Source organism: Haematobia irritans, chromosome 1 (genome assembly GCF_050003625.1).
Source record: "Haematobia irritans isolate KBUSLIRL chromosome 1, ASM5000362v1, whole genome shotgun sequence".
NCBI classification, from domain to species: Eukaryota; Metazoa; Arthropoda; class Insecta; order Diptera; family Muscidae; genus Haematobia; species Haematobia irritans.
This window is the reverse complement of record NC_134397.1, coordinates 192962677-192979563: the sequence shown is the minus strand read 5'-3', so window position 1 is coordinate 192979563 and position 16887 is coordinate 192962677. Positions and strand designations below refer to the sequence as shown.

Here is a 16887-nt window from a genome sequence, read left to right as displayed (position 1 = left end):
AGAAAATTTTGTCAAAATTTCATTTCTATAGAAAATTTTGTCAAAATTTTATTTCTAAAGAAAATTTTGTCAAAATTTTATTTCTATAGAAAATTTTGTCAAAATTTCATTTCTATAGAAAATTTTGTCAAATTTTTATTTCTATAGAAAATTATTTGTCAAATTTTTATTTCTATAGAAAATTTTTTGTCAAGTTTTTATTTCTATAGAAAATTTTGTCAAAATTTCATTTCTATAGAAAAATTTGTCAAAATTTCATTTCTATAGAAAATTTTGTCAAAATTTCATTTCTGTGGAAAATTTTGTCAAAATTTCATTTCTATAGAAAATTTTGTCAAAATTTCATTTCTATAGAACATTTTGTCAAAATTTTATTTCTATAGAAAATGTTGTCAAAATTTTATTTCTATAGAAAATTTTGTCAAAATTTTATTTCTATAGAAAATTTTGTCAAATTTTTATTTCTATAGAAAATTTTGTCAAAATTTTATTTCTGTAGAAAATTTTGACAAAATTTCATTTCTATAGAAAATTTTGTCAAAATTTTATTTCTATAGAAAATGTTGTCAAAATTTTATTTCTATAGAAAATTTTGACAAAATTTCATTTCTATAGAAAATTTTGTCAACATTTCATTTCTATAGAAAATTTTGTCAAAATTTCATTTCTATCGAAAATTTTGTAAAATTTTTATTTCTATAGAAAATTTTTTGTCAAATTTTTATTTCTATAGAAATTTTTTTGTCAAATTTTTATTTCTATAGAAAATTTTGTCAAAATTGCATTTCTATAGAAAAATTTGTCAAAATTTCATTTTTATAGAAAATTTTGTCAAAATTTCATTTCTATCGAAAATTTTGTCAAAATTTCATTTTTATAGAAAACTTTGTCAAAATTTCATTTCTATAGAATATTTTGTCAAAATTTCATTTCTATAGAAAACTTTGTCAAAATTTTATTTCTATAGAAAATTTTGTCAATTTTTTTATTTATTTAGAAAATTTTGTCAACATTTTATTTATTTAGAAAATTTTGTCAAAATTTTATTTCTATAGAAATTTTATCAAAATTTTATTTCTATAAAATTTTTTTAAATTTTTGTTTTCTATAGAAAATTTTATTTCTATAGAAAATTTTGTTATCATTTTATTTCTATAGAAAACTTTGTTAAAATTTTATTTCCATAAAAATTTTTGTCAAAATATTAATTCTTTAGAAAATTTTGTCAACATTTTATTTCTCTAGAAAAATTGTGAAGTACCTCTTAATTGGAGAGGAATAATTTAGAAAATCTACCAAAAAACATCAAGAATTCTACCAATCTACCAAACAGGAAAAACTACCATTTTTGGTAGAATTCTACCAATTGTGGCAACCGTGATTACCCCCAGTTTCTCCAAAAACAATCAAATTATAACTACATTCGAACATGTATGAGGGTGATAACACTTCCAGTGGTTTTGATTGAGCCTAATGTTGACTTATTTATCATTCTTAGATTGTTTACAGTTTTTTCTAGAATATTGGTAATTGAATTAGTTATTTGCTCTGTAGTTCTTCCGAATTAAAATATTAAAAAAACCGGGATTTAGTTGCTTTAATATCGCTAAAACATAATATTTTTATTTTATTAAAGCAACAGTTTTGTTTAATTGAAGATAATATTATTTTCTTCATGTATGTATTATAATATTATGGTAATTGTTGTGATTAATGTTGTAACTTTTCAGCGAATAATTATAAAACAGGATCTAAAAAAAAATTATTTATAAAAGTATTTATATTATAAAATAAATTTTTTACTTTTTATAAATAGTCCGTTTTCGGTTGTTTACTATTTATGTTGTTCTTTATACAGTTTGCTTATTTTCCGTACGAATAAACAGGTTGGAAAGCTTCACCATCATCACCCTCACTGTCATCACCGTCATCACTTTCGAAAGTGTTATCGGGGATATCATACAAACGAATAATAGGCTTGTTGGGATCCTTCATTATCAAATACCGACCATCCTTCTGTTTCATAACAATGTCGATAATGCAACGAAGTATACCCCAGGCATTGTCCATGCTCAAATTAATCTGTGTAGCAAATTCATGGGGCTTGAATTGTTGTGTTCCAAGGATGACATGACGTGAGGGATCGCGGGGATTGATACGTGAGACATAGCCGAGCTTAAGTTGATCGGAACCAGCAAGTACGGCCTGTACAGTCCATTTGGCCAATTTGCAAGCATTATTGCGCAATTCATTGGCCAATACTGCACCTCGTTGGGTATCCAACTTTTGACGCCATTCAACACCATTCGCCAATTTTGAATCCCATTCATTGAGAGCCTTGATCGAAAGGAATTGCGGCTCGCTATTGGGTGATTGGAGAACACCATCATGTTCACAACGAGCAACCAAAACCTAATCGATTAAAATATAAGTTAGTTACATATTCGAGGTGTATATCATATTCGTCATACTCACAATATCACTACCCAAACTCCATTTCTTATAACGATAACCAACACTAGCAACTTCAATGTCTTCATCTTCGGTAATAAAGGGATTGGCTTCTTGGAATTTATATTTGGGTTCATTGGGTCCGGTTTTCAATACTTGTTGACTGAAATTGTGATTGATAAATGTGGCTTCAATGGCTAGATTACGTGGTGAATTTGGTGAACTGTCATCATCGGTTGGCGGTTCAACAGAGGTTTCATTAACCGTTAGTAAATCGAATTCAGTATTGTCACGTTTATCCATGAAGATTTTATCGCCTGCAAAAACCAATAATAGTTCAAGTTTTATTGGCCTTCTAAAACATTACTTGTATTATACTTACCAATTTTATCGACGACAATATCCCATGAATAATTCGAACGGGTCGAACACATGATAGTGGCCAAAATAGCATCAGTAGCGAAAACATTACCCATTGTTTTGGACAAGCGACGAATGATGGGATCATCAGTGGTTGTGACAGTATGGACGATACGGTCGATCTTTTGCAAAGGTTTTTCATTTTTGACATTAATGCGATCGTAAATTTTGTCATAGTATTCCAAAGTACCACAGGTGACTATATCTTCACCCTCCTTAATATTGGGCAACGACAATTTCATTAAACGGGGGAAGTCCATTTCCTCAATGGAACACCAATCGGAGCGTACAGCTACAGACGATTCACGCATTTTGGGTGGAGCATTGCGACCACCGAATTTTCTGTTGACACCGCGACGGTTATCGCGAGCCTTAACATTTTTGCCACCCAAAGTCGTCATGTGAGGTGTGGCTCCTCCACGAGCATTGCGACCGCGAGCATTTCTTGAAAAAATAAAACAACATATATATATTTTTCGATTATGGATGATTATTTTTTGTATAAAAAGCTCACCTAGCATTGCGTAGATTGCGCATATTGAAACGACCACGTTGATGGGGTGGTTTTTGGACACGGGCTGTATCCACCAAATGGAAAGTAGTTTCATCTTCTTCATGATAGTAAGCATATTGATTGCCGGTACCGAAGGAAGAAGCATATTTGTCTGAAAATATTAAAACCGGTATGTTTAGTACGCGATATTTACTCTTAGAGAGATTTGTTTTCATGTCAACAAAAAAAGTCCCATTCAAGAAATGTCAAAAGCAGCTAAAATTGCATAAGGGAAATTTTTTTGCAGACATGTAGTATGGCTGCCACATCTAGTTTGTCACTTCGACATAACCCAACTTTTGGGCCAAATACATTGGCTATGCAAATATCTTCCGCTTCATAGTATAAAACGGAACTGAATTTTCCACTTGAATTTGACTCACTTTGATACTTTTTATCATTGTTGGACGTATTAGTCCAATCACATATTTTTCCTAGACGATCACTTTTACTGAATGGCTGATATGGCACATCTTTAAAGGTGTCCGAGAGCTCGCATGGTCCCCAACCATTTTCATTAAATTGCACTTGAGGCTTCTCAAAGTGCAGACCACCTGATGCATTTAAAGTTTCACTCATTTTACAAGACCCAGTAATGATATCTTATAAGTATTTGTCTTAAATTTTACGAAATATTAAGAAAACTTTTGCGTTCAGACACAAATTGACGTGACAATTATTAAAGACGATTTAAAAGAGGCCTATGGCATTGCCAGATACAAATGTTCACAGTTTTATCGATGGGATTTTTTCCCAAATAGAGAGTTACCAACGTTAATTCAGCTTAAATGGCAAATACAAGACGTGTTTTTCAATACACGACAATAAAACTGTGACTCCAGTGCAAATACAAAAACTACATGCCAGAGAGGGGAAAATTGAAATATCGTATACGACTGCTTTCGATGTGTTGGGTATTCTAAGAAGTGTCGTCAAATTCAAAAAGTGTTGGCAGCATAATAACTATGTTTTCAGCGCCGATTTTTTCTGGTTTTTTTCAAAAATTTTATAAGAAGATGTTTATCCTTGATGTTTCACAAAATATGAAAATGACTCTTCTAACAATAGCGATGGCAAAATACTCTCAACTCTGCCAGAATTTCAAAGTTCGATTTCATCGCCATTGCTACCATAGACTCTTAATTGGCACTATAATAATCGCCAACTGTGATGGGAATATATACCAAAAAAATTTAAGCTGAATAGCTATCACATCCCAATAAACACAAACATTTGAAAAATACTAAAATTAAATAAATTTTCAAATATTTTTTCAAAGGATTAGGGTAATATTCAAGTTGAGAAATTGTTGAGAAAATTTTCGCAAAGTTTGTATTCCTTAAAATGGATTATTAAAAAAAAGTAATCGTGAAAAAATGATTTCAGCGGATAAACTCGAACTTATTTTGTCAAAAATATTTCATATTTTTGTATTTGTTTCAACTGACCACGTACTTCGTGGCATAATATGTATTGAAAACCACAAAATTCGATTTCCCCAAGAACGTTGGTGTCACAAAAATTAAAATTCGGGCAATTTGCAAGAAACGTGCTGTTAGTATACATTTCCAGCAATATGAATTCACAAAATAGCAATTCGATTTCCCCAACAACGTTGGTGTCACAAAAATTAAAATTCGGACAATTTGCAAGGAACGTGCTGTTAGTATAAATTTCCAGCAATATGAATTCACAAAATAGCAAATTAAACCGATGATGCGATATAAATTAAAATCTCGATTTGATGCGAATTATCATCCAGTAGTTGTTGATATGGGAAAGCATACATACCAAGTTTAATTGGTTGCACTTTGATTTATGGAAACTTTCCCTTTTCGATAATCCACTATCATTTTTCATCGGTCAGCCTCTTAATGTTTCCAAGAATGCAGCATCCAAACCACCAACGATTTTAGTTGTCTGTAAGGAGATTTGAGTTTAGTGACTTCCTTAAAGTTTTCATTTCATGTTTTATTTTTACTTACCAATTATTATAAAATATTTTGAGTAATATCAGTTGATTATCAAAAAATGTCCACATTTTTTATTTCTTCCACGAACTTCGTTGCAAAATCCTGTGTTTATTGGGATTATTTTGAATTTCGACGATTTTTCACCAATAATGGGATATGTCTCGAAATGTTGGAGACTGACATTATCGGCCGGGTAAACTATAGTCTGAACGGCGCATTACAAAAATAAAACAACAAACATGTGATTTCATACAAAAATAAATATACTGAGTGACCCTGCGTTTCATTTTTAAATCAGCGGCACCCTGTAGCCTATAATAATCGATATTTTACCATCCTTAATAAAACAGAGTTGTTCATTATAGTCATATTTTTCTATGTGTGGAATTCAGTCCGTGGATTAAAAATCATTAATACTGAGATTATTTGGAAAATTAAAGGTAATACATGACGCTCTTGCCGTTCATTTTATAAAAATCTAGTGCAATAATATTAAAATTTGTTGTTCGTATATTTATTTTATCATCTTTACATGAAAACATTGAACACCTGCATTCGCGAAAAATACATATAATACAATACCATGTTGTTGGCTGACGAATCTATTTAACAACAACAACAACATATATGTAAATGTTATTTACCGGGTGGTGGTAAATTTTGGGTTGGTCGTTGGTGTCTTACACTGACATGTATGTATATATGTCCATTATTATGCTGTTGCTGCTGATTGTCATCGTGGTTGGTGTTAATTAAAAACCGGGTTATTTTATAATGACTTACTCCAATGTTTACAATAATGTTGGGGCGTTATTTGTCTGCGGTGTCTATTGACTATTGTCATATTCTTCGTGACCGAACGTCCGTCTTGGTAGTCATTTGAACCCACGCAGTCTAACTTTAATTTTCTGCGTGTTCACATTCAGATAAAAATAACCAAGGAGGTATATCGTTGAGGTAGCCAAAAAAAAAAAAAACAGTGATTGACATTTGACTCACCACTCACTGTCGTCATCAGCATTAGACATTATGGCCAACGTTTTGGAAAATCAATTGGCTGCTGTTGCTTCAGTTATTGAAAAGCAATTAGATGATCAATTGGATCGTTTGGATAATTTAGACACCGATGATTTGAAGGCTATACGTGAACAGCGCATAAGAGAAATGAAGGAATTTAATCAGAAAAAACAGGATTGGTTACAAAATGTAAGTATATAAGATTACTTTTAACTCTACAGTCCTCATAACAAATATAGAAAAATAATTAAGAGAAAAACATGTATTAAACTGGTACGTCGCTGAATCTTTGCCAAAGACGCAATGTGTTCACCAGTTCGTAATAAGGCAAGCTATTTGAAAAGGTCAATTATAAAAAGAATAGGTTCCAATATTTAAATATATTGACAAACGAAAATTTTTAAATTTATTTTTGTTTCTAAGGACAAAATAAATGGGAGTCATCCATATTTCAGATTTCATTCACTTATCCACGATTTGACCACCTTTTATCTTGCCTACTAAGTGTTGCATTGGTAAAAATGAAAAATTCATTCTTTTGCGCATCCATACTAGATTTTTTTTCCTTTCCACATTTTTGGCCAAGTAGATAATTTTATAGTATTGGCATCTGTTCAATTGTATAGTCCCATGCGTACAAAATTAAGATTTATTCCATTCTTGGTTTACAGGAGCTGGTACGACGGAAATTTTTGTGCTTACGGCTCCAGAAGAATTTTTAATATGCATCCCTATATACAGAAAACCATAGTTGACTTCACTCCTGCTATAATGCAGCCGATTATTGTGTTAGTCTAATTTTACATCAATGAATCGAACTCGGTACCTTCATCATGCAAGACTATTGCACTTCCATTGCGCTATCAAAGACCACCTCGGCTACTCGTACTTGCTATGGTTTAAAAAAAAAAATACGTTTCTGTTCTACCTCTATATTTTAAATTTAATCAATTGATTCCTCCGTCCTCCACATGCAGATGTTCAGTTGTAGAAAGGACCTATATTTTCATTCAATTTTCAAAGTTCATGAGATACACTGCGTTACCGTCTTCTATGGTCATTATGAGATAGTAGATTTTCCTGGACAGCGTCCCCAAACTTGTCATTAAGCCAAAATCACATGGACATACTTCTAGCTCGCGCTATTCATATCCCGGAGACTTTTAAATTGATCTGTTAAAAGTGGCAGCCCGATTAAGATTCAGGCTCACTTAGACTATTCAGTCCATTGTGATAAATAAAAATCTGCTCACACATATTATATTTGTAATGTGGTTTTTTCTTATTTTCACAGGGCCATGGTGTATATACAGAACTTGCCGATGAGAAAGAGTTTTTTGAAGTATCAAAGAAGTCTCCCAATATTGTATGTCATTTTTATCGTGACTCCACGGAACGATGCCGTATAGTAGATATGCATTTGAAAATATTAGCTGGTAAACATATCGAAGCGAAGTTCTGCAAAGTTAATGCAGAAAAATCACCATTTTTGACACAGCGTTTACGTATCAAAGTTATACCTACCATTGCCCTAATAAAGGATAGTAAAACCAAAGACTTCATTGTTGGTTTTACCGATTTAGGTAATTGTGATGATTTCTCCACAGACATGCTAGAATGGAGAATAGCACAATCGGGAGCTATCGATTACAAAGGAGATTTGATGACACCACCTGATCTCAAGAAAAAGACATATATAAATCGGCCAAAGAAGGTGATCAGAGGAGGTTATGACTCAGATGATTCTGATATAGATTTCGATGATTAACAATCTAAACGGCGTTAAAATAGTGCAAATTAATATCATTTTGTTCTTTTCGAAAAAATATTTGAAATATTTAGTATATGGTCTGCCTTATTTGCAGTTCACAAGTGTCTTTAATTTGAGCTTGAGTTCTAAGTAAGAGGGGTTTTTCTATGTTTTTGGAAAACATTTAAACTCCTCCTAACTCCTCTAATATAGTACTGCTTAATATCAAAATGTATTAACTAAAATTATGTTTACAAAAAGCAAATTTATTGTAAGCAAAAATGTTATTAGTACATATATCTATATAACATAAACCCGCGATTTACTTTCCTATCTAAAACAAATCATTCTCTCTTTATTCCTATTTGCTCAAAGTATTTCACTCTTTCGTCCTCATTGGCCAAGTATTTCATTTCTTTTTGTACGTTTGTTTTTGTGTTCTATTTTTGTTCGTCCATCAATCTTGCTAAAAAAAACATTATCCAATGCATTAGGAAAGTAGCACAAAATTCTATAAAATAATAAGAAAAAATGATCTTTTCTAGTTTTTAATGGTAACTAACTAAAAGACAATTCATATTTGTAGATTTTAGTATTTTTTAAACAAAATATTAATTTATAAGCAAAAACCACACTCATTCTCACAGCAAAAAAGCGAATAATATTTTTGAATAGTAGTTTGAGAAAAAAAGAATCCTATTTTTATAGTGGTAATATGAGCATTTATCATTCACAAATTAACTCTAACTTCAAAGATTTACATATGAAACTGCAAGTAGAATCTGCAACAAAGCCACAGAAAAAATGTGTCTAGTTTTTCATTAATAATAATAATAATTAAATAATTTATTTTTTTATAATTTTAAAGTTTAATCATATTTTTTTAATTAAAATAAAAAAAACCGCATGAACAGTTTTTATGTTTAAACAAATATTTGTTTTACTTATTGCCTGGCATTTGTTGGGGGGGTGAGATAGGTAGACTTTTCGTCAGAAATTGTTTAAATCGACTAAGATGATTAAAATTTAATAATTTACGTATGATCGCAGAAAACAATCTGATTCATTAGATCCAATTAATTTTTTAAAGGACTTTTTTTCATTTAATCAATCATTAGCAAATTTCAATTAATAGTTAAAATGAATCAATTAAAATTTTGATTGATTAAATTAAACATTTAATTGAGGTTGATTGAAAAACTCAAGTAATTTTTTAATCGATTCACTTAATTTTCTATCACATTCTTTAACTGACTTAGGGTTTATAGTTTGATTAAAAAATTATTGTTCCAATTAAGTTTTTAAACAAAAGAAGATCCCAATAATTTTTTTAACTGACTTAGTCTTCCGAGTTCGATGAAAAAGTTAATTGTATCAATTCATTTTTTAATTAAAAAATTTCAATCGTTGACTTGATGATTGACTAGAAAGTTAATTGTATCAATTAATTAATTAAAGTTTTCAGATTATTTTTTAATTCAGATTAACTTTTTAATTCAGTTCACCAATGTGGTATCACAATAGACTGAATAGTCTAAGCGAGCCTGATACATCGGGCTGCCACCTAACCTAACATAATTGAAAATAGTTTGGTGATATTTTTTCTGTCATATTAGCCAAAATATACTTCGATAGATTATTATGAAAAGGAGATCCAGGATTTCGGCTGACACGCACCTCAGTATTCGGCATGTTGTGCGATTTAATTTGTCCACCGTGATGAACAGGTCAGCAAAACATGAAAAGTTTTTTCAGTTGTATTTACCTCCATTCAGCATAGAAAGTAAAAAAATAGCTTTTTATCGATGCTGACGTTTTTTAATTTTAATTTTATTTATAAATGCAAATTTAGGCAGAATGCTATGAGCTTCTTTTGAAGTTTTACCCTTTTGGTTTGGTTCCTTCGAAAATGGGCATGGGGACTATATCTATTTAGTAGCTGGTTTAAACCATTATCTCTGTAGCTGGATAGATACAAAATTCGTGTTCGGAATTAGGTGCAAAATGCGCATCCAGGAAGACGATGGTGAAATGTGGATATCTGTTTATATGGTGGCTATATCCAACTATGGACCCGTATTTGTGCCGTCACTAGATGTTTTTGCGCAAAACTCCAGGGCCCTCAATATATGTGTAAGGGCAATGTCTAAATATGTTAATTTTTTATTCACAATGGAGTTGAGCCACAACTCCTGGTCCTTCTTGCTAGGTACGTCTATGATTAAACAGAAAAGTGTTCCCAATGATTGATTGTACTATTTTCTTAATTAAAATGTTTCCACACTGATTGACAATCAAAATTACTTTTTTGTAAGCACTACCTAAAATGAGAACTATCAGCATTATTAAAATGTTAATTAAATTTATTTTAATTTTAATAAATTTTTTAAATACAAAGTATTTTAAAGCACAACGGTCCATTATAAAAGCATCACATTTTAATCAACCATAGATCTGATCTAAATAAGTTGTTCATTGTACATTTTTTTTTAAATCGTTCTATCCATATCGCTATGCTTCCCATCTTGGTTTTGTAATAATGTAAGATTAAGTGGATGTTGGCCATTTATAAATGATGTTATTTGTTGATTGCCACTGACAGTTGACGAAGAATTAGGATGCTCATTCCCATCATCTATACGCCATTTATTGCCCACTGCTGGTCCAGGAAGATGCATTTCCATACTAATATTTCTTTGTTTAGCAATGGTGTACTCTGATCGATAGAATAGTTTACGTTTTGAAAGAAATTCCGAGTGTTGCGTACCGTACATTTCTTCTTCTTCTTTGGATGCTCTTTGACCACTATTCTCTATCGTGGAATTTTCAGTGCCATCGAATTGATTGTCGTCCAGCTTTAATTTATTGGCCCGATGCAATACCTCTTGCAAGCGTCGCTTTAATTCCTCAGCTGCAACAGGATCAGCATGTCGAGGAAACGGTGTCTTTGTTTCGGGAATACTCATAAGACCATAGTCTTTAACCATGGGATGATTTGTTCGACGAAGATTGTCCTCTTCGAAACGTACAATTTTGTTTTCGTTACTATTACTACGTGCTCCTCCATCATTCTCCTCGTTTCCGACCGATTGTTGTTGATTGTAAATTCCGGACATAACTAATCGGAACCAAATTCAATTATTTTAAAATAATTTACCATGTGGCCCGAAATGTTTTTATTTTTGAATTATACCTCTGTCGAAAAATATTGAAGACAAAACTTTTCAGACGTCTTAAAAAAAACTATCGTCCCTATTTTCTGACTTGACTGTCACTTTTCAATAAAAAAGAATATGAATCAATTAATTTCGTCATTGGATTCAAAATTATTTTAGAGCACGTATACACATTTTTCTGTTAGTGCTTTCCGGCAGGCCATGATTAACATCTTCTAAGTTACAAGGCGCGGAGAGAGCGGCTTTAGTTCACTGACGCGAATACTTACATCCCATTAGTTATTATTTTTCATATTTCCTTATATATTTTTTATTCAACATAATTCCCTTCGAGTTTCGAGACAATGATTATAACGAGCCTCCAATTTTTCCATAGCACTTTCGTAATATGATTTATCCTTTTTTCCCAGACAGCATTCTTTTGAGATCTGGGAAAAGGAAATATGCGCTTGGCGAAAATTTTGGAGAATCAGGGGGATGTGGAAGCAATTCGAAACCCAAATCATTAAGGTTTTCCAACGTTTTCACAGACAGTGCATAACATTGCCGGCTTATTATCAGGTGATTGTTTATATTAAGCCTTGTCACATACCGTTGCAAAAAGTCGTTAAGTTAAAGTTAAAATCATTTTATTAATTTTTGAATATTTTCATCGGTAACTGCATCTTTTGGGCGCCCACTTCGACATACCATTCTTTGATGGTTGTTTTTTCTGGGGCACCGTGTATATATATATATATATATATATATATATATATATATATATATATATATATATATATATATATATATATATATATATATATATATATATATATATATATATATATATATATATATATATATATATATATATATATATATATATATATATATATATATATATATATATATATATATATATATATATATATATATATATATATATATATCTTGTCCGTTATAAAGTCAATTTGAAGTTTTCCGAATTATAATGTTTCAATCAAATTTACATTTCGTTCAAAATTACTGAGATAAATTCTTATAAATATATTATAGTAACTAGATCAGAAAATGAAGCCGCCAAGTTGCGAGTCGACGCCGCCGCCGAATATGTCGACTCAAGTTTAGCCGCCAGTTAATAAAAAATATTGATTCAAATCAGAAAAAAATTATTAATAATTGTATTTTTTGCCAATATTTTGAACTTTCCATGCACAATTCATCAGTATCAAATTTCTATAATAATTTTGCAAAAATGTAGCTTCGAATATTGGAAAGAAATGTACATTTTATTGGTTTTACAATTAATCTCATTACAAATTGGATGACATCAAATTTATTTTATAATGGATAATTGTGCACCGCCGAATAGACAAATTTATGTCTGCTTAGCCGACAAGCCGCTGCCGCCGACAAAAATGGGCCGGCTTCATTCTCTGGTTATGATAATGAAGCCGCCGACCAAGTTTTTGCCATTTGTTGTTGTTGTAACAGTTTTTAATGTAGTTTCATCCATTTTGTTCTATGCTTGTGTAGTTCAACTGGTAGCCAGAACAAGGAACTCTGCGACAAGGATGGGGTGTCCAGAGTGATCTGGTAGTGAGACGGGTAGGCTTAGCTGGGCAAGCAAAAAGATGACGAGTGTCATGTGGCCCTTGATTACAGATGGGACACACGTCAGCTACGCTGCTATCAATCACTGATAAGTATGAATTGAGGCGGCTGCACTTGCCTGATCTTAGTTGGGCCAAAACTACCCTGGTCCAGGGATGGAAAATACAATCTTTAAGAAAGTACAAAGAAGGTATTTTTTGGTCGAAAAGGTACTTTTAACAAAATTTCAACAAAAATTCCACTAGAAGACTATTGTCAAGAATTGTCAAGAAAATAAAATTTTGACAAAATTTTCTATAGAAATAAAGTTTTGAAAAAATGTCTATAAAAATAAAATTTTGAGAAAATTTTCTATATAAATAAAATGTTGACAAAATTTTCTAAATAAATAAAATTTTTACAAAATTTTCTATATAAATAAAAATTTGACAAACTTTTCTATATAAATAAAATTTTGACAAAATTTTCTATAGAAATAAAATTTTGACAAAATTTTCTATAGAAATAAAATTTTGACAAAATATACTAAAGAAATAAAATTTTGACAAAATTTCCTATTTTTAATTTTTACAAAATTTTCAATAGAAATAAAATTTTGACAAAATTTCCTATAGAAATAAAATTTTGACAAAATTTCCTATAGAAATAAAATTTTTACAAAATTTTCAATAGAAATAAAATTTTGACAAAATTTCCTATAGAAATAACATTTTGCAAAAATTTTATATAGAAATAAATTTTTGACAAAATTTTCTAATGAAATAAAAAATCGATAGTATAGAATCGCATGCTTTTGTCGACCAAAACATTCTTGAAACTCAAGAAAATCGTGTTTTTGACTATGGCTTTTAGAAAATCGATATTTTCTTCCCGCATGAACTTGTATGTTTTGCCAAATTTGTAAAAAGGCTATTAGCAAATAAGGTTGATAAAGACTTTCTCAAAATATTTTAATGTCAAAGCTATTGTACCATAAATCTGATATCGGCTCAAATATGTCTACACAAAAGGTACTAAATCATTCGCGGGGGCACTACGGTACTGACCGGGGTGAAAAAGTATTGAAAAAGTACTATAGTACTGCATTTTCCATCCCTGTCCTGGTCTGCCGTGGGAGGTCTCTCTCCCCCGGGCAGCGGAGAGACGCCGCCGCCGAATATGTCGAATCTCAAATTTAGACGCCAATTAATTAAACCTATCGGTTTAAATCGGAAAAATGTATTAATATTTGTTGTATTTTGTGCCAAAATTATGAACCTTTTACCCATATTTAATCAATTTCAAGCTGTTATAATAATTTTTCAAAAATTTAGCTCAGAAAATTTGAATGAAATTTAAATTTGATTATAAGATTGGATGTACAACTAATCTCATTACCATTTGAATAACTTAAAATTGATTTTATAATGAATAATTGGCCACCCCGCCGAATTGGCATATTTATATCGGCTTAGCCGTCAAGTCGCCGCCGCCGGAGGCAAAAATTTAGTGTCAGCCGCCGCCGACAAAAATGGGTGGTTGTTTAGCGACATTATTGTACGACTAAACTTATGGTATGAACGGCGCATAATTGACGTTTAGTCTCTTCCACGTTTTAATATTCCTCTTTAATATTCCTATGTTTTACTAGATCAAAGAAAGTAGATGGAGAGAACGTCAAGTAAGGGATTTGTTTTGGTTTTGCACTTTTTTGAACACTGTTGTTGTTTTTACAAGATAATGGCAAAGTTTGCATTGCAAAATTATTTTCGAAGTTGTGACTTAATTAAAACAATAAATTTATGTAAAATACTAATTTATGTGAATGACAGTTTATAAAATCTTCTACACAACTTTAATTTTGTGTGTTATTTCGACCACCGGGATTCGCAAATTTGCAAATGTTTGTTTTTTTTTTGGTGGTTTGGTAGCATGTGAAAAGTGGGAGAGAATTGGAGGCCGCTGCCAAACAATAGATATGTATTTCTTCAGAGACCTGATGAGCTCATAAACCATATAAGTGAACTTGTTTTGTATGTGTTGTTTTTTTCTCCATGCGCACGCAAGTAACTGCCGTTGCCGTTGGAACAAGTTTGGAGCTGAAATTCAGAGAGAATGGAAAAACATCTATGAACATTTGATGTGTAGTCGTCAGTCGCTCGTTGGATACGTGTTACGTTAGCTGTCTTTTAATAATATTGTTTGCCTACCGCCATATGCGGTCTGTCCAAGTATTCGGGGAGCAAAGCAAGAAAAAAATAAATAGCAAAAATATATGGTATTGGTGGTTGTAAAACAAGCATTTTTTGATGACGAAGTCCAAACACCACTGCTGCTTCTGCCAAATCAACCGATGACATGCTCTGAGTGATATAGAATATTTTTCCCCATTCAATTGTGGCTTTTAATTAGAACAATTTAGAATTGTAAGCAAAAGAAAATATCATAGGCATTTGTTAATAATCGATCCCTATGCTTGCGTTGCTCCACTAAATGCAAAACAAAATCTTTCCTAATCGAGAGGAGCAGCTAATGAAAATAGTAAAAAAAAACCTAATCATCGTATATCTGTACAACGAATATATTTTGTGGTGATTGTGAAAATAAATCAATAAAGAAAGCAGGAAGCACAAGAATTACAAAACCCCCATTGAGAGAAGTGTGCATAGATTTTGGATAATTTTAAAATACAATACTGATTACTATAATTTTAGTAAAAAAACATATATTAAAAAAAAAAGTTAAACACAATAATCGTGTAAAACTCAATTAAGGTGTACAACTCATTTTAAATTGCAATGGCTCAGAGTTCATCAAAATCGGGTTCGCATAGTAATATAATGTCTAGTGGAACCAGTACACCCATACGTATAGGCAGTTATCATGGCCATGTATCATCGACTGGGGGTACAGATTCACCCACCCCTATGGCTCAAACCCAAACACAGTCACAACAATCCAGCAGTGTTCCAGCTTCTGTGGGACATTTGGGTCAAAGTTCGGCTTCATTAAATATAGGGTCGTCCACGCATCAACAACAGCAGTCACAGCCGCAGCAGCAACAGCAAACATCTTCATCAACGATTGCTATGAGTTCTAGTGTTACACCACCAAATAGTGCTGGTTTACGTCAATCAGGAGGTAAGTTGAAGTGTGTGAAAATAATCATAGTATGAATAACAGTGTGTCTGAAATTTAATACTATGAATTTCTTTTTGGTTCTCACATTTTCACAAAATTTCCCCCAGATTTATGCATTATCTAGATGTACACCATATATTTTTAATTTCAGTGTGTCTGTGTGTTTTCGAGCGGTTTCTTTTTTTTCTGTTAATTTACAAACTATGTTGTAAATTTTTCGATTTGTTTCTCTTATTGGTTTGGTTTCTTTCTGTTTGCATATGTAACTGCTAATTGATAAACAATGTCTTTGAGGGGGTTTGCTTGGTTTCTTCTTTCCTCTATATTTTTGTATTATATACAGAAGGTCCAACCATTAACCTTGCTTGTTGATCGTAACTGAAGTCCATAAGATTATCGATGGAAGATTTTTATTCAATATCAACTAATCAGCTATACATTTGAAAGGGAACCACCGTGCTGCAATGCCCACTTAGTATCCAAAAGATTTGGGTTCAATCCCAGTTCGGGCAGAAGACCAAAAACTTTGAGAAAATTTTCTATAGAAATAAAATTTTGAGAAAATTTTCTATAGAAATAAAAATTTCAGAAATTTATCTATAAAAATAAAATTTTGCATAGAAATAAAATTCTGACGAAATTTTCTATAGAAATAATATTTTGACAAAATATTCTATAGAAATACAATTTTGATAAAATTTTCTATAGAAATAAAATAATGACAAAATTTTCTAAAGAAATAAAATTTTGACAACATTTTCTATAGAAATAAAATGTTGACAAAATTTTCTATAGAAACAAAATTTTGACAAAATTTTTTATAGAAATAAA

The 16887-nt window shown here is 31.2% G+C and overlaps 4 protein-coding genes across 10 annotated transcripts in view; 2 read left to right on the top strand and 2 right to left on the bottom strand.

Moving 5' to 3' along the window:
* Window positions 1–1587: 1587 nt before the first annotated feature.
* Window positions 1588–4125, bottom strand: eIF3d1 (eukaryotic translation initiation factor 3 subunit d1). Of its 2 annotated transcripts, XR_012718303.1 has the most exons (6): window positions 3808–4125; window positions 3386–3536; window positions 2834–3315; window positions 2476–2768; window positions 1804–2412; window positions 1588–1751 (listed from the first exon to the last, which is right to left on the bottom strand). XR_012718303.1 is itself a non-coding variant. In XM_075292362.1 (5 exons), exons 1-5 carry the CDS (start codon window positions 4001–4003, stop codon window positions 1864–1866), a joined length of 1671 nt encoding a protein of 556 aa, XP_075148477.1. In that variant the 5' UTR covers window positions 4004–4125; the 3' UTR covers window positions 1588–1863. The 2 variants fall into 2 exon arrangements, 1 of the variants encoding a protein (XP_075148477.1); XM_075292362.1 differs by having other exon boundaries at window positions 1588–2412.
* Window positions 4126–5724: 1599 nt separating this feature from the next.
* On the top strand, window positions 5725–9096 carry LOC142222307 (thioredoxin domain-containing protein 9). Its single transcript, XM_075292361.1, has 3 exons — window positions 5725–5837; window positions 6273–6603; window positions 7709–9096. The coding sequence occupies exons 2-3, from the start codon at window positions 6427–6429 to the stop codon at window positions 8180–8182; spliced, it is 651 nt and encodes a 216-aa protein (XP_075148476.1). The 5' UTR covers window positions 5725–5837; window positions 6273–6426; the 3' UTR covers window positions 8183–9096.
* A 1410-nt stretch (window positions 9097–10506) lies between these two features.
* On the bottom strand, window positions 10507–11730 carry LOC142242986 (uncharacterized). The gene is made up of 2 exons (XM_075314440.1): window positions 11358–11730; window positions 10507–11282 (listed from the first exon to the last, which is right to left on the bottom strand). The coding sequence occupies exon 2, from the start codon at window positions 11278–11280 to the stop codon at window positions 10654–10656; it is 627 nt and encodes a 208-aa protein (XP_075170555.1). The 5' UTR covers window positions 11281–11282; window positions 11358–11730; the 3' UTR covers window positions 10507–10653.
* A 2905-nt stretch (window positions 11731–14635) lies between these two features.
* The window catches only part of Orp8 (Oxysterol-binding protein-related protein 8), a 143266-nt gene continuing 141014 nt past the window's right edge, over window positions 14636–16887 (top strand). The window contains exon 1 of one of the 6 annotated variants that reach the window (XM_075292358.1): window positions 14636–16056. In XM_075292358.1, coding sequence (XP_075148473.1) covers window positions 15714–16056 — 343 coding nt within the window. In that variant the 5' untranslated portion in view covers window positions 14636–15713. The remainder of the gene's footprint in view (window positions 16057–16887) is intronic. The other 5 variants (XM_075292350.1, XM_075292351.1, XM_075292355.1 and 2 more) reach the window with 5 other exon arrangements.